The sequence below is a fragment of the Antechinus flavipes genome, chromosome 4, assembly GCF_016432865.1.
Source record: "Antechinus flavipes isolate AdamAnt ecotype Samford, QLD, Australia chromosome 4, AdamAnt_v2, whole genome shotgun sequence".
Taxonomy (NCBI): domain Eukaryota; kingdom Metazoa; phylum Chordata; class Mammalia; order Dasyuromorphia; family Dasyuridae; genus Antechinus; species Antechinus flavipes.
In genome coordinates, this window is record NC_067401.1 from 214,452,809 (window position 1) to 214,476,101 (window position 23,293).

Sequence of the window (23,293 nt, forward strand, 5' to 3'; positions counted from 1 at the left end):
TATTGGGTTTGAAAGCCTTAAGAGTCAAGTTCAGATCCTGCTTCTGAGGCTTACTGGAATTTACTTAGCCTCTGTATGCTTATTCATCTATAAAATGAAAATAATAACATTTAAAATGCCTACCACTCTATCTATAAAGAATTCCTATTTGATTCTCTGCTGGATCTACCACATCTCTTCTGTAACAATGTGGGAAATAGAATCTTCTTGTTTTGTTTTTCCTCCTTGTCTAAGCTGGTCTCTTCTAGGTGCTCCTGTTTATGGATATTTATGGATTTATGGATATTTATGTTGTCTTACATGTTGTTTTTTCCCATTAGAAGATAAGCTTCTTGAGGACTGAAACTGTTTTGCTTGCTTATTTTGTATTCCCAGAGTGCCTGACTTGCTTATTTTGTATTCCCAGAGTGCCTGATATAGAGCAGGTAATTAACAAATTATTTTATCCATCATCTATTAATTTAGTTGGAAAATGACGCTTCTTAATTAGCATACACATTTTGCATATTTGCAAAAATAGATAGTGAGCTTGGCACATCTTTTAATGACCTTAAATTTCTTTCATAAACAAAGGCCTAATTTTAAAATTATTGAATTGAAATGTCTTGTTATTTGGATGTGACTTGTGAAATAGTCCAAACTCTGAAGAATTAAAAATGAGTCTTACTTAGATGGTAATGCTGAAGCTCTTGGTAGCTGTAAATAGGATTCGATACAAGTGGAGGGATTATGAAGGAACACAGGAGTAAATGAGTGACCCAAAAAAGAAAATGGGATGTTCTTGTGGTGAGAGAAAAAAAGACATCTCTTGAGTAACTTATTTGCTCTATTAGTATGATCAAGATGTCACAAGAAAGAGATGAAGGACACTAGTATTTTGAGTGGAACTTCTGTGTTAAAGTTATGGGAAGACATGGACAGGAATATATTCTGTTTCAGTTTCAGCTTATTCCTCTAGTAAAATGATGCTATGAGCACCTATCTCCTAGAGTTGTGATGATTGTGGAAGAAAATTCTCTATTCTGCATTTTAAACATACAGTAATTTGTTTAAAGAAAGTGCTCAAGCTGAGAGTGTTCCTCCATTCCCTTGAACAAACAATTTTACAATCTCAATTTATGCAAATTTTGAACAAGGAATGTTCACAATAGTATGAAAACATAAATATAAAATTCAGGGTAAGATAAAAATTCAGTTAACAATTTGTTTCATTAGATAGAATAATTGTCACTTAAATTTTCAGCACACCCTAAGAGAATAATTTTTTCTAAAACTATTAGAACCTCCTTTTACTACTTAGTTTAAAAGGTCTTTTGCCCAAATGGTTAAAGGTCATTATTAGGGCATCTAGGTGGCACAGTGGATAGAGTACCTGGTCAAAAATCAGAAAGATTTGAGTTCAAATCCTGCCTTAGACACTAGATGTTTGAGTCTACACAAGTTCATCAGTTTTCTTATCTGCAAAATATGGATAATAATAGTACCTACCCTATTTGCTGTTGTGAGGGTTGTTGTGAGGATCAAATGAGATACTAATTGTAAAGTGCTTAGCACAGTTCCTGACTCATAATAAGACTATATAAATGATGTTGTTGTTCTTGTTATAACATTGCTATTATTTATTATTAAGATATTCCCAAGAATTGAAGTAATTGCAGAGACTTCTTCCCTAAGCAATACCAGAAACTGGGTCCCTTGCTTTTGTGAAGTCAAAGGAAAAAGAATCTGGAAGGAGCTTTCTTATGTCCATCCTCTACCTCCTCCAATCAGAAATTGAGAATACTTCCTGGGGAGGAAGTACCAAGGATGTGTAGGTTTCAGAGAGAAATGACATAATTATTGACTAAAAGACTTGAATGTCAGAACTATGATCTTGCCCTACAAGGAGAAAGACTTAACAAGTACAGTGTCTCTAATGTTTAGTGGCCAGAATAGATAGTCTAAAGATAGGGCCTGATTGGAGGACAATAGCAAAAGCCCCGTCACATTTTAAAAAGGACTATATATATATATATATGTGTATATATATATATATATATATATATATATATATATATATACATATATAATGTCCACTACTTTAAGGGAGAGGTTCAGTAACTAGATTATCTCCTAGTAGATTGTGAATTGTATGTCAGATTGGTGATTGTCTCATTGATCCTTCTATACCTGGATTCCAAAACATTATACTTCCTGGATTTCTCCTTACCAGTTTTCATGCTACTAATTGGGTAAATCCTGCCAGACTCTCCACACCTCACTCTTAATTTCAAGTTTGGAAATGATAATTCAAAGTAATCATGTTGAGGTTCAAGTAGATAATCTGTAGTGTCATCTTTAAAAGAATGCACGACTAATGAGTGAGTAGAACCAGAAGTATATTGTACATAGCAAGAACAAGATTATTCGATGATCAGTTTTGATGGATGAGTTTCTTTTCAACAGTGAGGTGATTTAGTCCAGTTCCATTGTTCTTGTGATGAAAAGAGCCATCTGCATCCAGAGAGAGAACTGTGGAGATTGAGTGTGGATCACAACAGAGTATTTTCACTTTCTTTGTTATTGTTGGTAACTTGCTTTCTGCTTTCTTTTTCATTTTTTTTTGATCTGATTTTTCTTGTGTAGCATGATAATTGTGTAAATATATATAGAAGAATTGCATATATTTAACATATATATTCTAGGAGAGGGAGTGGGGAGAAGGGGAGGAGAAAATTTTTGGAACACAAGGCTTTGCAAGGGTGAATGTTGAAAATTATTCATGCATATGTTTTGAAAGTAAAAGTTTTAATTAAAAAAAGAAAGAAAGAAAGAATGCAGTAATCAGGATGTCTCCAAATAAAGTAAAGGCATTTATAAAGATTAACTGAGAATCAAGCACTCAGAATAGGCTATACTTTTTTTCTTTTCTTTTCTTTTCTTTTCTTTCTTTCTTTCTTTCTTTCTTTCTTTCTTTCTTTCTTTCTTTCTTTCTTTCTTTCTTTCTTTCTTTCTTTCTTTCTTTCTTTCTTTCTTTTCTTTTTTTTTTTTTAGAAATTTACCAGGAGTTAGCAGCCCAACAAAGCAAGGCAAAGATATTTATGAAATCTGATTAAATCAGAAGATATGTGGATTTTGAGGTTCCAGGAGGAGTTTGCCTTGATGGAACTGTACACATGGTTACCCAGAATGCATACAGAAAAGTCCACTGGGTGGGTGGGGATAAATGTATGAGGTCTAACTTTGTCCTAAATTCACCCAAAGTATAGCATGGCAGGTGTCATGTGAAAGGCCTGGAGAGATTTACTTGAACTGATGCTAAGAGTAGAACCAGCAGAACATTGTACATACCAACAAATAAGATTATGTGGTGATAAACTGTTATGGATTGGTCTCTTTTCAAAAATGAGGTGATTCAGGCAATTCCAATAGACTTATGATGGAGAGAGCCATCTGCATCCAGAAAGAGGACTATGATGACTGAATGTGGATCACATCATAGTATTTTCAACTTTTTTCTGCTGTTTGCTTGCTTTTTTCTTCCTCATTTATTTTTTTTCTTTTTGATCTGATTTTTCTTGTGCAGCATGATAAATGTGGAAATATGTTTAGAAGAATTGCATATGTTTAACCTATACTGGATTACTTGACTATAGGGGAAGAAGTATGGGAAGGGAAGGAGAAAAAACTTATAAAGTTTTTCAAGAGTGAATATTAAAAATTATCTTTGCATATATTTTGAAAAATAAAAAGCTATTATCAAAATTAAAAAAAATTATTAGAAACTCAATTACCAACAAATACAAACACTTCAACATCAAAAAAACAAAAAAAGATTGTATGTAAAGCTGTGAATTTTAGGTATATGTGTGTTGGATTATTTAATGTATAATTTAATATAGTAACAAAGCAATAACCTTTTGTATTAATTTTGAGCTTATGTATATAAAAAGAATAAAAAGAACGCATCCATGTACAAAGAAAATTTTTAAAATCCTTTGATGTGGTTCTGGAGGACTAAGGGGGTGGGATGGCAGGTGGGTCAGAGGATACTGAATGTTTTGTAGTACAAGAGAACTTTGGTATCAACTTAGATCCCAAGATACTTTGTTTGCAAAAAGCTTATGATGTTTTAATCCCTTTTCTACAGATGATCTTGATTCAGGATAAAAAATAATTGACTGTACCAGGAGTATCTTGGTAGAAGTTCTAATATTCCCAGAGCTATTTCTGTTCAACCTTATCACTTCACATCAAGAGAAAAAAATCTGTGACTAATACTGGAGGAGTTATCATTTGTGCCATAGTACTGATATTTCTGGTGTTTCTCTGGTTCATCTTCACTATTTTATAAGACATCAACCATGAACTTCAAGGATATGTCATCATGTGGGCCAATTATACTGTGAAAATCTGAGACGGTGTTTTTGAAGGAGAGAGAAAAATCTTAGGATTTCTGCTCCCTATTTTTGTTTTGCTTTAATTTTTTTCTTTTCCTGCTTCCTCCCCTTTTTCCTGATTTAGTATTATCAATGACAGGAGGACAGAAAGTTTTCTAGATCATTAGGATCTTATTAATAAGGGGTAACATGTAATTTAGACCAGTAATTTTCTGACACTGGTTCTCTGACTTCCCTGAAATAGTTCCCTAATCCCACACAACTTAATTAGCTCCAGCTTCCTTGTCTGGGGAGGTGCATAGAAGATCCTGGATAGATATAGTCAATACCTCTGAAACTTAAGGAGTACCTAAGACCATGAAAATCACTATATTCTGATGACAGACTAATCAGATGTATTTTCAGATGGAGATGGGGACTGGGAAGGGGAGAAAGAGAAATGTCCAGAATAATTGTTTTTCTGTATCATTCTTTTATATCCTTATTATGTTAGGAATATAAACATTCTTTGTTAAATGTTCAGTTGTTTGAGTCCCAGTGTCTCATTTTGTCCCAGCATCAAACCCAGACTAAGAGAATGATGTCTTTAGAGTTAAACCTATAATGTGTGCTAAGACAGCTGCATGTCCCTCTCTGCCATTCTAAATTTAATGGTTTGCATGCAAACTTCTCTGGATCTTCTAAGATGCTCAGTAAAGAAATTGGAAATCAGGAAGGACAAAGAAGACAGCAAATGACATTGCCACTTGGCCCCCATCAGGATCAATAGTAATTCTAATTCTAAATTCTAAAACTAGAAATTGGTCAGAATCTCCTTGGTTCAAGTTCGGTAAGTCTCTGAGTAACTTTAAGTCAGTCATTGAGGTTCTAAGAAACTATTACTGCCATCTTCCAAAATATAGGGCCCTTTCAGGCTTAGGACAATATAGGAGCCCATTTGCCTGGTTTAAGGGTAGTACTGTCTGGGCTGTTGGGTCATTCATTGAATGGGTATGGTAAAATGGTAATCCAGTAGTTATGTGTGCTATTTAGTTCTAGGAGTCTGTTTGTTGTTGGGACCTTGGATAAACCTAAAGGCTCTTCTTGTCTAGACTAATTTATCTGCTTGAACCTTTTGTATGAACACAAATTTCTTGATTATCTTCTAGGACGTTATGAGTCCTTTTAGCTCCATAGCCAGCTAGAACACATTTCATCATCACTTCATCATCCATGGCTAGGAACTGGGTCCCCAAGTTTCTAAGTGTTGAGTTCATAACAGATAAAGAATATCACAGCACATGCATTATATAACCTAGTTAGAAGGATGAATACACATAGATTTTAAGTACAATGCCCTTATGCATTATTCTTAGTATATGTAGAACACATATAAAGGATACTAAGAGTAATTTGAGGAGGGAATGAATTAATATCATCGTACCCCATCTCGAAGCTTCATGTAAATGGTGGCATTTGAACTGTCTTAGGAAATCAAGCTTCTAAGAGGTCCCAGTGAGGAGCCAATGTAGGCTGAGTCAGGATTATAACCAAAACCAAAACACAGTGATGTAAGATAGAGTATTTTGCATGCAGAACAATGAATAGGTCAGTATGGTTGAGTCATAGAGAAAAAGGAGAGACAAAAATATCAGAAGAATGGAAAGGTAAGAAGATATCAGGCCATGAAACATAAATGCCAAAAACAAAATATTATATTTAATGGTGGAAGCAAAGAGGAAGAGTTAGAAATTTACTGAGCAGAAAGGTGAGAATGATATGATCAAGAATACACTTAAAAGAAAATTATTTTGGGGGTTGAATAAAGATCGTGGGAAAATAAGATAAAGAGATCACATAGAACTTATTTTGAATGGAGATAGTTTCAATCTTTGTATTTAAATCCCTTGTGTTTAATGCAATGACTATTATATAGAAGATATTTAAGAAATATTTGTTGACTGATTAATTGATTAAATGCTTTTGATTAATTGATTAAATGCTTTGATTTTATTAAAAAAAGAATTGTTATAGTGGAAAGGATGAGGAATTTGCTATTAAGAATCTAGTTTCCAAATCCTGCCACCATTGCATTTTATTTTGTGGACATGGGCTACTCTGGCCCCCCATTATTCTTATCTGTAAAATAGTGGGTTTAGATTAGATAATTTGTATAGTCTTTCTCAAGATATTAAATTATGATTTAAGTAGATATCGTATCTCCTAAGAAAAATTCAATTGGTATGATCAAAGAATGATTTTTAAAAACTGTGTTTGTACCCTCAGTGATTAATATATTGTCTTACATGTAACAATAGATACCTAATGGATGCTTGAGAATATTGAATGTTGACACTACAATATTGAATTTGAAATAAACCTAAAAATTGAATGTGTATATTTTAATATTCATATGAAATCCTATTTTTGTTTGGGGATATGTCCATATTTGCAAGTGTTTATTAAGCTTATTTTAGAACAAAAAAGATTTAGAAATGTTATTTTGAACTTAATTGAATGAATACTTCTGGCTTAGGAGGAGACAGTTTATTTGATAATATTTAGGGGGACACTGAATAAAGAGCCAAAGCGTCAAGTAGGTATGCATTTGGTATCTATTTAACTTGATTGGAGTAATACAAGTTCACTCAGTTTAATAATATGGTGGAGCTTATTGCATTACAATTGAGGAAGACAATATACAAAAGGATACTGGGAAAAGGGAAAGGAGAAAATGACACTTCATCTCTCAGAAACTGATGGGAACCAGGAATACTAACCTAGATTCTGATGGAAAAGAAGTATGTCCTCTTTCTGAGGATAATTGACATAATAGTGGTATTTGTATAAATTATTATGGTTTATATAAAACAACCAATCATATGGTTGTTATAAAAAGCAAATTTTCAAAGGAATTTTGTAAACCATAGATTGTTATATAAGTACATAGACACATGCACACACATATTGGGATCTCATGGCATTTGAAATGTAACCTTAGAGTGAAATGGAACTCAGGTCATTCAGGTTAAATCAAAAGGTAGGCTTCTTGGTATTATTGTATACTAGGATACTTAATTGTGTACAAACTTATGATGAGAATTGCTAAGAAAAAAGACATAGTCCATCCTTATGAGTTTATCTTTTCAGGGATCCTATGGAATTTCCCTACCTATGAGCCTAACATATATACCAATGATGCAACCAATGATGTCAGCTTTGTAGGATTGCACAAAAAATAATTTCATAGGAGAATCTAGGAATCTTAGCATCATTATTTTATGATGCTTGCCATGGCTTGCCAATAGCTTGCCAAACATGTGACAATCATGCCTTAGAAACATTTAGATCCTGTTTTCTGGTCAGACTCTCAACCAAACAGTTTCATGGTTCAGCTATGAGTATCAGCCAGAAGAAATCTATGTAGGAGAGCTGACAAACAGGCAAAATTTGAGCAGTAGATATTGAAAATTGTTGCTTGGACAAATACTTCTAATAGTTAGTACAATTTCTGGGATTGGAGGTAGGTAGTGGAGAGGATGCACAGAGTTCTGGGGATAGGGAGCAATAATACAGAGTTTAACAACTACTTAAATGTTTAGAGGATGATGCTATCCTGTTTTGGAAGAAGCTTAGTTTGTGTCTCCTGAGAAACATAGGGTTTATAAGAAAGCAAACAAAAGACACATTTTGGAAGTTCTATGAGATACTGCACCAGCCATTCATGGTTAGCCCTATTAAGCAAATAAACATGCACACAGGGAGAAAGAGGATCAGGTTGATGCAAATTAAGTGCTGTAATATCCTTTTTGGATGTCTTTTCTTTGCCATGGCTTGGCAAATCTTCTTTTTTTAACTACTAGATGTCATAAAAATACTTCATTTCATTTAATTTCATTTCAATATTGACCCCAAACTGATAAAAGACAGACTTGATTCAGGACCACACATCAAATGAGCAAAGGAAACCATGAAGAGATGATGCAAGGGCAAAGTCCTTAATTTGTGAAACTGGAAATGAAATCTGACTTGATCACATTCAATTACTGGTATATAGACCTTCATGAGCACTGCTTATATCTTCTGCTGATTCAGCCCAGTGGCATTTGTGTCACAATTAGTACAAACTTGGAAAATTTACTCAATGTTTCCTTTTTTAAGTCTCAAGAAGCTATATTCCCCTGAAGTCCTATAATTAGTGTTGAGAAAATATTATTTACTTCCAACAATCCTAGATTAATGACAGTAGTGGAAACAATGATATTGTTTCAATGCTTGAAAAGGTAAGACTAGTAAAATGATATCTTGTAAGCATTTGAGAAAGCCAGAAAGATAAGAATATTATCATGCCACCTTTTTTAAAAAAAAATACAACTTTTAATTTTCAAGACATATACATAGATGGTTTTCAACATTCGCCCTTGCAAAATCTTGTGTTCCAATTTTTTTTCTCCCTTCCTTCTCCCTAGCTCCTCTTCTAGGCAACAAATAATCCAACATAGGTTAAACATGCAATTCTTTTGAACATATTTCCACATTTATCAAACTGCAAAAGAAAAATCAGATCAAAAAGAGAAAAATATGAGGAAAAAACAAAATACAAGCAAACAACAAAAAAAGTGAAAATACAATGTTGTGTTCCATACTCAGTCCTCACAGTCCTCTCTCTGGGTATAGATGGCTCTCTCCATCACAAAACCATTAGAACTGGCCTGAATCATCTTGCTGTTGAAGAGCGTCATATCGATCAGAACTGATCATTGATCATATAATTGAACTCTGGGAGGTAGGTGCTATTATTATGCTCATTTTCACATGAGGAAACTGAGGCAAAGATTATTTGACTTGTCCAAGATCACACAGATAATATAATAACAAATTGTTGTTGCAATGTTTGCTTGATTCTACCCACTTCACTAAATAAAAATTCTTGTAAGTCTTTCCAGGTCTTTCTGAAATCATTCTGCTTATTGTTTCTCATAGAACAATAATATTCTAGGAGATTCATATATCATAACTTACACAGCCATTCTCCAACCGATGGGCATCCACTCAGTTTCCAGTTTCTTTCTTTCTTTCTTTTTTTTTTTTTTTTAACTATAGCTTTTTATTTAAAAGATATATGCATGGATTTTTCAGCATTGACAATTGCAAAACCTTTTGTTCCAATTTCCTCCTCCTTCCTCCTATCCTCCCCCTAGATGGCAGGTAGATCAATACATGTTAAATATGTTAAAGTACATGTTAAATACAATATATGCATACATATCCATAGTTATTTTCATGCCACCTTTTTGATTGCCTTTGGAGGTTAAGCTTTTAGGGAAAGTGTGCTTATCCTTTGTTATAAATCTTCTTTGGCAAGTCTGGGATAACCCATAGGTCCTTTCCCAAAACAAGGTTTTTAAAAGCATAAAATAAAATATAATTCTGCAAAGAAAGCCATATTATAATATAGTTATTAAATATTAAAAAACCAAATCTGTAGAACCAAGGTAAAGAATTCCTAAACTGAATTTGCTACAGTATAAAAATCCTTGTGAAATTAATTGAATATAGGTATGTTCATCTTGTGTATTAGGAAGTTTCATGACTCTGACAAGGGAATAAGGCTCTATAGATCCCTCAGTATACTAATCCAAAGGAAAGTAACTATAGGGAAATATTTTGTTTTCCTTATTTTTGGGTGCCATGTGTCATGCCTGCAAACAGTACTCCCATTTTTTCAATTTACAGTCATAATCACAAAATAGAATTTTGTCTCATTATTAGCCCCAGCAGGAAATAGTGACATATATCCCCCATACCTAAATATTAGATATATCATATATACAAATATGTGTATAACATATGTGGAAAATGAACATATCTCTATGTGTATTTATTTGTATACACACACACGTACTAATATCGGTAACACTTGTTCCAGAACCTATTACTATGAGACTTTCTCTGCATTTGTGGTGATGAATATCTTGCCCTGTATGATGGGCTCTAGCCTTCCTCAGTTCTCTTCAAATTTCAAATAATTTTTCAAGCTTCCTTAGGTATAAAGGCTCTTTGGGTATTTCTGATTTCCAGCTTTGGATTATAGATTCACAAATATAGATATAACAATTTAATGATTTATTGCAATATATGTATATACATATACTGCATTAAGTTTTCTTCACAAATATTTTCACCACTGGATTAAGAAACATTAGCCTTTTACACTAACCAATTGTCTTATCCAGGTTTTGTATCCTCAGAATTTGAATTTGACTGGGATGTGGATAATAATGACTTAGAACCAGATTTGCTTTGAAAATTGTAAAATGGCAAATCAGTGGGAATCTTGCTCATCTCTTTTTTACTTCTTTTTTAATTTCAAGATTCAAATTTCAGATTCCCTAGTTATATTCTTCATGGCAGTCATGAAAATATACACTGATATATATATACCCTTAAATAAAGTAAGCTAAAGCATGTCTAAAAGGTTGTACACTAGAGAAAACTATTAGAGTAGAGATAAACTAGCTCTACCCATATCTAGTAAATTAGAGTAATATTTAACCCAGCTGCTTATGGACTAGATTCATCCTTGTCAGACCAGCACAACTTTTCAAGTAGATGACAGTAATGCTCTATGGATATATGACTCAGGTTTTAATGATGGAGAATTTCTTCCTCCTGTTTGCTTTTTTGGTGGTATTGTATGCGACTCCAAAGACAGCAATGTATCAAGGTTTTATGTCACGCATATTTGCTTTTCTGGGGATCTTTTGTGATCTACTGTTAAAGTCCTGCATGGTTGATATAAAAAAGAGCATATTAATAGGTAAATTTGAACAATGATTTTGTTTTCTGTAAACTGCCTTAGATTAATGTTAGGGATCCTTCTTGTCTGAATTCAATTTTTATCACTGAGAAAACTTTCTCAGATATGGGCAGACCAAATCATAAACAAAGCAGAAAGTGATTACATATTGTTAAAATGTGGTTAAGATTTATCAGCATTGTAGATACCATTAGAGAATCATTTGGTTACCAAGGAAAACTCAGATGAAGTAATTGCAAATCCTTTATTCTAAAAGTTGATTGATATTAGTATAGTTACAGAAAAGATCATAATGACAAAGTAGGGAGTATGCATTAGAATTAATTCTTCATCCTGGAGAGGAGCAACTTGCATTAGAAACTGATAAACTCTTTTTTGATTTTCTTCTTTGAAAATAGAGCTTTCATAATTAGTCAGGACCAGAGTGGTTGTGATCTCAGGAACTTAAAGTGATGCATATTGCTGAATTGTACATATATTTTCAATCCATTGGTTTTTATAAAGAACATCATTACAAAAAAAATTAAAAGAATTTTCATAGTTTTTAAAGCTGGGCAACAAAAACTGTTCTTTAATATTTTTATGAGGCAATTTAAAACATCATTTTATAAGACATATGCAAACCCTAGATGGTTTGCTAAAAAGAAACTAATGTACAAGATCAAATGATATATTAATTTCTGAAACTAAAAAAGAGTGTATTTTGGATTTACAGCAAATATTTTATAATTTAAAAAATCATTAGTGGTGATATTGTGTTCCAATTATTCCTACTGATGGAAGCACGTTTCCAATGAGAAGTTTAATAGATTTTGTTGGTGCACTGACAGGAAGCCTTACAATGTTTGTGGACGATTGGATGTTGACAGGTAACTTGTTTTTTCAAATCATCACAGTTCCCATAATCATTGCTGTATTTACATGGATTGTCTGAAATTAAAACAAACATTAAAATTTTTTCAGTTTCATTCTCCTCAATACAGGTTATGACTACCCCATCTTATAATAATGCAATGCCAAAGAAACTGAGGCAGGAGAGAGATTAGAGAGTTTTTAATATTTTATTAATGGGAGAGTAAAATTGACTGGACAGGACTCTTATCTCAAATTATAGATAAAGAGAGATAAAGATATACTGGGACCAAGGAATCCATATTGGTCCCAGAGCTGGAGGAGACTGTTATCTCAAAGAATCCAGCATCTAGCCACCAGCCTCCAGCAATGAATGGGAGAATCTCAAACCTTTAAGTACCTTTTGGAGACAAAGAAGAGGGAAAGCACGGGAAAGCCTCTGTCAGGATAGAAGAGGCCATAAACCCAAAAAAACCCAGAGACAGGATGTCAATACACAGAGATAAAGATGTCAGTGAAATATCTTGAAATATTTTTAGAGGGATATTGTAAATTCTTGAGGACAGAAAAGAGTCAGGAGGTCTACTCTCTTGTTTATCTTGGCCTAACAATTTATAACCTTAGAGTAATTGGTCCTCAGTAATGGACCAGAGGAGGGTTTTTACAACTTAGGGGATTGACACAGAACAGTTAAAAAAACTGAGACAAGGGAAACTAGTGCAGGGAAACTGAGTCACAAAGAGAACTGTGGCATAACAATACAAGATAATCACTTCACCAAGAAAAAAGTTAACAGAAAATTTGGTGTTGTAATGTATAGAATATTCCAACAATGTCTAGAAGGTCACATGCATTTTTCTTCAGTTCCATATGGAGCCTTTGAATCAAATATGTAGCAGATAAATGCCTTTATACCAGGTATTGATGCTGCTATTAAAGGTAATATATTAACCCTTGCAGAATTTGAAGAAACACAATTACCTAGAGACATATAAGATTTTGATTTTCTTTCATATAATATATGAACTAGAAATATATAATTTAACATTTTCTTATGGGCCATGATCATGAACATAAATATTAGCTAATAATCTGATTTTGAAAATATCCAGAACCTGATTGTCACTATGAATCAATTCATGTGATATAAGATTATTATTTTTCATCATAGTCTGATCAAGGTATAGATACAGTGAACTGAAATATCACTTAGAGTTGTGTGACTCATCAGTTCAAATTAATTATCTATAATTGATTTCAACATTCAGAGCTTATATTGGTCTAATTAGCCACAGGCAGACACATTGTTACTTCACTCTCACAAAGTTATAGCATTTTGGTCCTCTTCAAGAATGAAGGACAACAAATAACCCTTCCAAAATAAAAGTTAAAATTATTTTTGAATTCCTATGATAAATTAATTCCTTTATACTTACTGCACAAATTGTTGCTACAGGAATCTGGGCACTTGGAACATGGTGTTCCTATTTCATAAGGGGAATTTTGTTTAGGAAGAACATTTCCACTAGAATAAAAAAACAACAACATAAGATTGTTAAATCATTTTTTGATCATATTCTCAAATATTTTCTTTTACAATATGCTACCACAATAACATTGACTATCAATTTTTTTAGCTCTTTAATTAACTTTTCTAAAAAGTTATTTTTAAGGTGACCTGATTTTGGCAATGACTAACAGAACAGAGAAATTTAAGGAAAGAGATTGACTTTCATCCTTGCAGGGATTCTGGAAAAGAGAAAATAAAAACTGCCAAAAGAATAAGACACCAGAGACTCCATCTTTTCAATTGGATGGGTTTTGGGGGAGTCAGATAGATTTGCCCAAATGGAAACCAGCCTTACAGTGTCTCCCTCCACCTTGAGGTTGTTGGCAATTTGTTGTTTTAGATATTGAAGAGGGCGAGGATTGGTGTTATAAAGAAACTATGTGGCTTTTTCCATCTAGTAGTTAAAGTCCCTAGTTCTGAAATTAAGCAAAGGATAAATCTCTTTCCTGACTATCGAGGTATATGTATTTATGGGTTTGTATCAGATAGTTTGAGTTGACATCTAAATCAATGGAGACACCATTCAAATTGATGTAATTGTAGATTTATTTTTGTATTATAGTTATATAAGTTATCCTTCTAATTCTGTTTCTGTAAAAACAGAGCTCTTATCTGTTCTAAACTTTGTAGCTCCTCTTACCATTAAACAATGAGTATTGCACACAGTTGGTTTATAGTACTGTCATCATAAAACATTATGCCATTCTATCTAAAAACTCCCACAGGGTAGGGGATGTGGCTGCATGATGTCTAGGTTCTTTTTTTTTTTATCATAGTTCTCAGGAAGTCCAATAATTTTAAAAATGATCTCTTCTGGATCTATTTTTAAAGTCATTGTTTTCCAATGAGATATTTCATGTCTTTTATATTTTTTCTTTGTTTTAGTTTCTTGATGTCTCACAAAATCAGTACCTTCCATATGTTCAATTATAATTCTTAAGGAATTATTTTCTTCAGTGAGCTTTTGAACCTACTTTTTCATTTGACTAATTTTACTTTTGAAGGAGGAGTTTTTTTTTTTTTCTTTAGTGAATTGTTATACTTTTTTTTTTTTCCTGTTTGGCCACTTCTTTTTAAGGCATTCTTCATAATCTCTAAGTAATCTGCAGTCTCTTCTCATCTACTGACTACTTCCCTATTTTCCACAAAAATAACTTTGTGATCTTATCAATGTCCATGATTCCAATGATCATAGCTAGGCAAGATTTACTTCTGTAGCCCTAATGTCTCTTCCAATGTCTAGTCTCACATCTTCAAGTGTATATTGGTGTCCAGTGATTTCAGTTATATCTGACTCTTCCTGACATTATTTGGGTTTTCTCAGCAGAGAAGTCAGTGTTTTGCCATTTCCTTCTCCAGCTCATTTTATAGAAGAGGAACTGAAGTGAATAGGGTTAAGTGACTTGGCCAGAGTCATACAGCAAGAAAATATCTGAGCCCAGATTTTAACTCAGGAAGATGTCTTCTTGATTGCAGGTCTGGCACTCAACCCAATGTACCATTTAGCTGCCTCTAAGTGTAATATATATATATTATATATATATATATATATATATATATATATACATACACTTATATATATATATAACATATATTATGTATATGTGATCATATAATACAATATATAATTATAGTATTATATAATATATAATATTATTATGTCCAATAGACATATCAAACTGTATGTTCCCTTAGACATGTTAAAATCAACATGTCCCAAACTAAACTCATTATTTTTCCCTCCAATTTTTTCACTATTCTTAGCTTCCATATATTCTTTTTAATTAATTTAATTGAATCTTATCTTCAATTTTGAATTTTATCCTTTTCTCAGAATTGTGAGTGCAAGAAATAAAAAAAATCAATAATACATATGAAATCATACAAAATAAATTTCAGCATTAGTTAAGTTCTGGGGAAAAAAAGCAAGAAAAAGAACGAAGAAAACTATGATTCAGTATGTATACTGAGTTTATCAGTTCACTAACTGAAAGTAGTGAACTTTTCATTATATGTCCTATGGAATCATGATGGTTCATCTGTGTGTTTATCAGAGTTATGAAGTCAACCAGTCATTCAATAAATATTTATTAGTGCATTGTGACAGTCTCTACCAACAAGCTTATAATCTAAAGTGTTATGCCACAGTTCTCTTTAACTGTCCTGACTCAGTCTCCCTGCACTAGTTTCTCTTGTCTCAGTTTGTTTAACTGTTCTGGTCAGTCCCCTAAGTTGTAAACCACCCTCCCTCTGGTCCATTACTGAGGACCAATTACTCTAAGGTTATAAATTGTTAGCCCAAGCAAGATAAACAAGAGAGTAGATCTCCTGACTTTTTTCTGTCCTCAAGAATTTACAATATCCCTCTAAAATATTCCAAGATATTTCACTGACATCTTTATCTCTGTGTATTCAGATATCCTGTCTCTGGTTGTTTTTTTTTTTTTTTTTTTTTGGGGGGGGGGGTTTGGCCTCTTCCATCCTGACAGTTTTTCCTCGCTTCTCACCCCTTCCTTTGTTCAGAGAAAAGGTATTTAAGAAGTTGGGGTTCCTCTATTCATGGCTGGAGGCTGGCAGCTGGAGGATGGCGGCTGGCGGCTGGATGCTGGATGCTGGATTCTTTGAGATGACAGTCTCCTCCAGCCCATGGAACAATATGGATCCCTTAGTCCCAGTATACTTATCTCTGTCTGACTGGATAATTTGAGATGAGAGCCCTGTCCAATCAATCTTATTCTCCCATTAATAAAATATTAAAAACTCTCTAATCTCTCTCCTGTCTCAGTTTCTCCAGCATTATAAAAGGAAGAAAAAATGTACAAACAAATTTATGCAAACTAAGCAACATAAACAGGACAAATAGGAAATAATTAAGAGGAGAATTACTAAAATTAAGAAGGACTGAGGAAGATTATTTGTAGCAAGTATGATTTTTGGTGGAATTTAAAGAAAACCAGGTAGGTCAATAGTGAGACTAGCTGCTAAATAATCCTACTGTAGTAGGATTATCCTACTTAACTCATTATGCCATTCTCCACAATGCTCTGCTAAGCATTTTCATCCCTCCTCAAGACCATGTCCAAGTCTTCCTCTTCCTGTGATCTTTCAGTTGAAAATTTGATTTCATATTTTATAGGAAAAAATGAGACCATTCATAATACTTCCTCTTTTTTCCTCTTCCTCATCTCTTATCACTTAAGTGCCTTCTGCTACTGTCTCCCTTGCCCTTGTCTCACATGATATGGAGGTCTTATTTCTTACCAAGACTAACCTCTTTATTTGATGAAATGATCCCATTTCTGCTTATATTTTTCAACAGATCATGGTGGTTGTCATCTCCATTCTTTCATTTTTTGTCTCTCTATCTCTGCTGATTCATTTTCTACTACTTACAAAAATGCTTATGTCCCCCCTATCAATCATTTATGCATTCAATAAATATTTTGTACTTATTTGTTGGGAATAAGATGTTTGTATGTTTTAGGATTAAGGTATTAAAAGACAAAAGGTAAGTGGAGGCTAAATTGTAAAGGATTTTGAATGACAAACAGATAATTTTGTTTTTGCTCCTGGAAGCAATAGGGAACTGCTGGAAATTATTGAATAGACAAGTAACATTAGTGGACTTGCATTTTAGGAAAATCACTCTATTGGCTAAAAAGAAAATAGAATGGAATAAAGAGAGATTTGGGGCAGGCAGACTCACCACAGGAAATTATAGTAAACAGTGCATGAGGTAATCAAGGTCTGCACAAGAGTGGTGGCTGTGTTAGAAGAGGGGATGTGAGATTACTATTTGAGAGATGTTGCAAAGGTTAAATCTATGGGCCTTGGCAACAACTTGTGTATGAAAGTATGTGAAAAATAGTGAGGAATCCTTGATAACCCTAGTTTGCAAATCTGAGGGATTGTAAAAGGATGATTAGAGAAATTAGGAGGGGGGAATAACTGAATATTTCATTAAACCACTAAAGTGATTTTCCTAAAATACAGATGATCATTATTCCTTTCCCCAGATTTCTTTTCCCTGGAATAATTGTTACTATTGAATCTAGGAATAAATACAAAGTATTCAGTTTGGTGTTCAAAGCCCTTCATAATCTAGTATATCTAACATCTCTAATGGTCTTATACTTTACTCCCCAAAATATAATCTTTTATCCAGTGATACTGGCCTCCTAGCTACTTCATGACAAAGACACTGTCTTGGCTCTGGATATTTTTTTCCCTGGCTATCCTCCAGACCACAAGATAATTCTTCCTTGGCTCCAGTTAATGACTTCTCTGACTTTCTTTAAGTCGCACCTAAAATCATAACTGTTACAGGAAATCCCTCTAAATTCCAGTGATTATGTTTTGCCTCTTATTTGTGTGTGTCTACAGCACGGCTTAGCATAGTACCTAGTGATGAGGTCTTCAATGTTAAGTGTGGTTAGCAAATAAATGAATAAAAATTATTCCCTGAGTCTGGAAGAAAGAGGCTCTGATAATGGACACCAATTTAGTTCCTTGTTCCCACCCTCTAAAAAGCAATCCAGTTAGAAACCCAAGTTATGTTAAGAAGGCTAAAATTCCCCTATAAAACAACTTATGGCCCATGGCTTTGCTGCTACCTTCCTTTGGGTCAACCCACCAGGATACTTTGCCTTGTGGTGTCTTTCCCCTTCCTCTTCCATTTCCCACATGCCACGTGGTGTCTCCCCCTAACTCCACTATGCTTCCCAACCCCACTTCTCCTCCTTATAGTTAACTAACTCATTTAGGGTGCTAAGTCCCTTTCAAGATTTAGCCTGCCAGCTTAGGAGTGCTCCCTTTCTACAGGTAATTGTGAGTTCCACTGAGGAACTTGTCTTTCATGTGCTCTCCCACTCTATTTCCTATTTAATCACTGCTGGTGTCTTTTGCATCCCTTCATTTTGTCTGTAACTTCTTCCCTAAATAAATCTATCTTCTGCCAAAGAGAATGACCATTGTGAATTCTTCACATGACTGAATGCTAACTTTTGGTGCCTGTCATCATTTGGTCACAAAACTTGGCACCTATTTGGTGCTTAATAAATGTTTATTGATTGATTGCCTGATTGACTTCTTTGGTTATATGTATTTTCCTCTCATTTATTATAGTCTAGTAGAGTTTTCTGAACAGATTCAAGAATTTCACACACTGTTGTTAGTTATTTTTTTCTACATCCACTGTTTTTACTTACGCAGGGCAGTAATGGCAAACAAAAAAGTACTTGAAATAACTGTTAGGACACTTAGCAACTCCACATCCAACTTGATAAGAATTATACCACATCACCTAGATCATAAAAAGAAAATTACATGAGAATATTTCTAAAAGTATAAACTCTCTTATGCTAAACAATATTTCCAGTGTTTCAAGAATCCATAATTTCTCTTCCCTCCACCTCCTTTTTGGGAGTGATAAGTAAATTGGAGTGGAGGCAATGACTTCTCCTGACATAAATAACTATTTCTTTACTTCATAGATTGCTTCACTTCTGTCAGGGGATAAAAACAAAATGAAGCAAGACAAAACAAAACAAAAAATCCATCAACTAGAGATCATCCTTCTGGTGGGTCTTTCAACACAAAGTAAAAATGGTCCCTAGACAACAGATTATCATAGAGCCTGAAAAAGAAAATAACAAGCTCATATTTTTCTACAGGAGATCCCTAAAAACAATCTCACAGATGGAAAGCCTGTACAGCTAATATGCAAAAATATTCTTGTATATCCATGGCATACTATTAATCACTTGGATGAGTCCCTACTGTGAAACAGAATTCTCTTGAGGAGTTACTCTCTCAACCTGCCACTGGAGATTGAACCCACAGGATGGTAACCATTTCAAATTTAAATTATTCTCTGCTTCTACATTCTTAAAACTATAGCTTGTGAACCTCCATAGATATGATTACCTGTCATGATCAAGCGGTAGACACAATTAATGCAAAACAAAGGCATTTATTGAGAAAAGAATTGTGTCTATAAAATATTAACTCATAAATGGGAAATATACTTCCCCACAAGTATACATAGTGTGGACAGAAAGAATAGGTAAACACGTGAGAAAGCCTATATTTATGAAATGCACATGACCAAGCCAATTCACATTTCCAATACTACTTGCCCATGGTTTATCTCCTAACAGACTGATATTTTTTCTCATTCTCCATTGTAAATCCATCATCTATACCTGTAGGTATATGCCACAGTTCTGTCTAAGGTTCTCTCACTCTTTTTTTTTTTTTCTTATGCACTCTTTTTGTTGATAATATTAGATCACAAAGATTAACTACCACTTCCATGCAGATGACTATATATATATATATATATATATATATCAGGCCAGGTTTTCTTTTAAGTTTTAGTCCTATTTCAGTTCAAAGCCTCAGACAAACTGATCCCTGGAAAAAACCTTAGCTTTAAAAAATATATATAGTTTATTTTTCCCAGTTACATATAAAATTTTTTTTACAGTATTTTTAAAACTTGAAGTTACAGATTCTCTCCCTTCCATCCTCCCCATCCCAATGAAAAATTACATGTGAAATTGTGCAAAACAGTTTTATAAAAAGCCATGTTGTGAAAGAAAACATAGAACCCCTCCCCCCAAAAAAAATTCCTCAAGAAAAATAAAATTAAAAAAAATTATATTCAGTCTATAGTCACATATAATCAGTTCTTTCTCTGCATACACATAGCATTTTTCATAATAAATCCTTCAGAAAAGCCACGGATCATTATATTGCTAAGAATAACAGAATCATTCACAGCCGATTATATAACAATAACATTGTTATTACTTTGTATACAGTATATTTCATTTTGCATGAGGTAATTTTTCTAGTTTTCCACTTTTTTTTTCTGAGAGCATATCTATCTATAGTTATTTTATTGCATTTTTTTGTGATTATTATAAATAGAATTTCTCTTTCTATTTTCTTGTTAGGTGTTATTGATACTATATAGACATGCTATGATTTGTATGGTCTTATTTTACATCTTACTACTTTTCTAAAGTTATTGATTGTTTTGACTTTCCAGGGTTCTTTAATGATACTAATATATCATCTGTTAAAAATAAGTGATAGTTTTGCTTCTTCATTGGTTGTACTTATTCCTTGAATTTTTTCTAGTAAATTCTATATTTAATATTGCTATCATAATATTATATAATAATGATGGTAATGGTAATCTTTTCTTTTCCTTTGCTCTTTTTGGAAAGACTTCAAGTTTATTTCCACTACAGCTAATGCTTATTCTTGGTTTTAGATACATACTACTTATTATTTTAGTAAAGGCTTCATTTATTTTGTCAAAAGCTATATCTACATCTACTAATATAATCATATGAATTTTGTTGTTTTTATTATTAATATAGTCAATCATGCTAATAGTTTTCCTTACATTAAACTAGGTCCTGCATTTCTGTTATGAATCCAGCCTGGTCACAATAAATGAGAATGATAATAAATTAATGTAATCTTCTTAGCATTTTATTTTCAGTTTTCATTATTATATAATATTGGTCTATAATTGTCTTTCTCTCTGTTCTCCTTGATTTAGGTATCAAATAATACTGATTACATAAAAAGAATAGTATTAGAATTAAATGTTCTTTAGAGGTTTGGTTGAATTTGCATGAAAATTCATGTCTCTCCTTCACCTCCCATCTTTTACTTATTTATGATTTTTCATATTTCTTTTTCTAAGATAGACATTTATTTCCTTTTCTGTTAACTCATTCTTTAGGATTATGTTGTTTCCAATTAATTTTTAACCTATGCTCCCCAGGCATTTTATGAAACCAATGCCATGTAACATTAAAATAATCACTTTTTTTTTTAGCCAACCATCTGTTTTCTAAACCCATCAATTTTTATCTGATAATTTTGTTGACTGATCATTTATTGCAATTTGATTTCCAAAGGATGCATTTGATATTTATACTTTTCTATATTTGTTTACAAGTTTTATTATGCACAAATATATGGTATTTTTTGGTGAAAGTGTCATGCATAAATGAGCAATAAGTATACTTGTTTCATTTTTATTTCATATTCTCCAAAAAATTATAATTTTTTTGCTGAAATTCTAAACATTTTAATTCTTTTTCTTTTATTATATGGTTAAATTCATCTAGGTTTGAGAAAGATAAATTGAAGTTCCCAAGTAGTCTAATTTTACTGTCTATTTCCTCCTATACTTCATTCCATTTTTCCTTCATGAATTTCATTGCTATTCCATTTGGTACACATATTTTCAGTACTGATATTAATTAATTGTCTGTTTTTAGAAAATATAATTTAGGTGCATTTTTTACTTTAGCTTTGTTTGAAATCATGGTTACCACCCATCATTTTTTTTAAAACTTTGGCTGAAGCATAACTTTTGCTTTTGAATGTTATTTTAACCCTGTATGTGTCTTATTTAAGCCAATTGTACTTCTTATAAACAATATTCTAACCCATTCTGCTATCACTTCCTTTTTAATGGGTCAGTTCCTCTTAGATTCACAATTATGACTGCTAATCATATATTTCTCTCTATTCTATTATCATCTATTTATCCTTCTCTTTTTATCTTCTGTCCCTCCTTAAAAGTCTGATTCTATCTTACCACATCCTCCCTTAATATAGTCTGCTTTTTATCCTCCTTTTTACCTATTTCCTATGAAATTCAAATCTCTGTCTCTCTCTCCCTCCCTCTGGATCAGTTCAGATGAGAGTGAAGTTGCCATTTCCCCTCCATTATATAAAGTCTTCCTTGTGTTCCTGTGTTTTATGAAATAACTTTCCTATTTCTCTCCTTCTTTTTTTGCTCAGGGCATATCTCTTTTGTATTTTTTTCTTATTATTTTGAGATCAGCCCCCAAATAATTGACTTACATGTGCTCTCTGTCCAAGTAGATTCCTTCTATCATCTGCCCCAATGATGATAAAGTTCTTAGAGATTATATGTATTCTCTTTCTATGTTGGAATGTCAGCTATTTAATCTTGTGAAGACCCTTATGATTTCTCATTCAGATTTTTCTTTTTTATGCTTCTCTTGAATTTTGGATTTGAATGTGACCTTTGGTCTTTTCATCGAAGATGTTTGAAGACCCTCAATTTCACTAAGTGCTTTTGTCCTCCACTTCTCTGGGAAGATTATTCTAAAGTTCACTGGATGGATTAGTTTTGGTTATAGTCTTTGCTTCTTTGCTTTCTAGAACATCATATTCCAAGTTTTTCATCCTTTATCATGGTCACTACTAAATTTTGTGCAATCCTGACTATGACTCCACAACATTTCAATTATTTCTTTTTAACCTACTTAAAATATTTTGTTCTGGACCTAGGAAATCTGAGTTTTGATTATAATATTTCTAGGAGTTTTCTTTCTATAGTTTTTAAAGGAAATGATTGATGGAGTCATTCAATTTCTAGTTTGCCTTCTAGTTCTAGGATATCTGGAAAACTTTTTATAATTTCTAGAATTTTATATTTAGGCTTCTTTTAAATGATAGGTTTTGTATTATCCAACAATTTTTAAGTTATCTTTCATTAATATATTTTCATTTCCTCCCCCCCCCAAATTGATTTTATTTTATTTTTTTTCTTGATTTCTCATAAAATTGTCAACTTTCATTGGACAATTCTATTTTTTAAAGAACATTTTTTTTCCAGTGAGAATTTGTATC

The 23,293-nt window shown here is 32.8% G+C and overlaps 1 protein-coding gene across 5 annotated transcripts in view; it reads right to left on the minus strand.

Moving 5' to 3' along the window:
* Positions 1 to 11,408: 11,408 nt before the first annotated feature.
* The window catches only part of LOC127561834 (cysteine-rich secretory protein 2-like), a 45,307-nt gene continuing 33,422 nt past the window's right edge, over positions 11,409 to 23,293 (minus strand). For all 5 annotated transcript variants that reach the window (XM_051997126.1, XM_051997124.1, XM_051997123.1 and 2 more), the window contains 3 exons: positions 18,808 to 18,902; positions 13,467 to 13,555; positions 11,409 to 12,108 (listed from right to left, as the gene is read on the minus strand). In XM_051997126.1, coding sequence (XP_051853086.1) covers positions 11,981 to 12,108; positions 13,467 to 13,555; positions 18,808 to 18,902 — 312 coding nt within the window. In that variant the 3' untranslated portion in view covers positions 11,409 to 11,980. The remainder of the gene's footprint in view (positions 12,109 to 13,466; positions 13,556 to 18,807; positions 18,903 to 23,293) is intronic.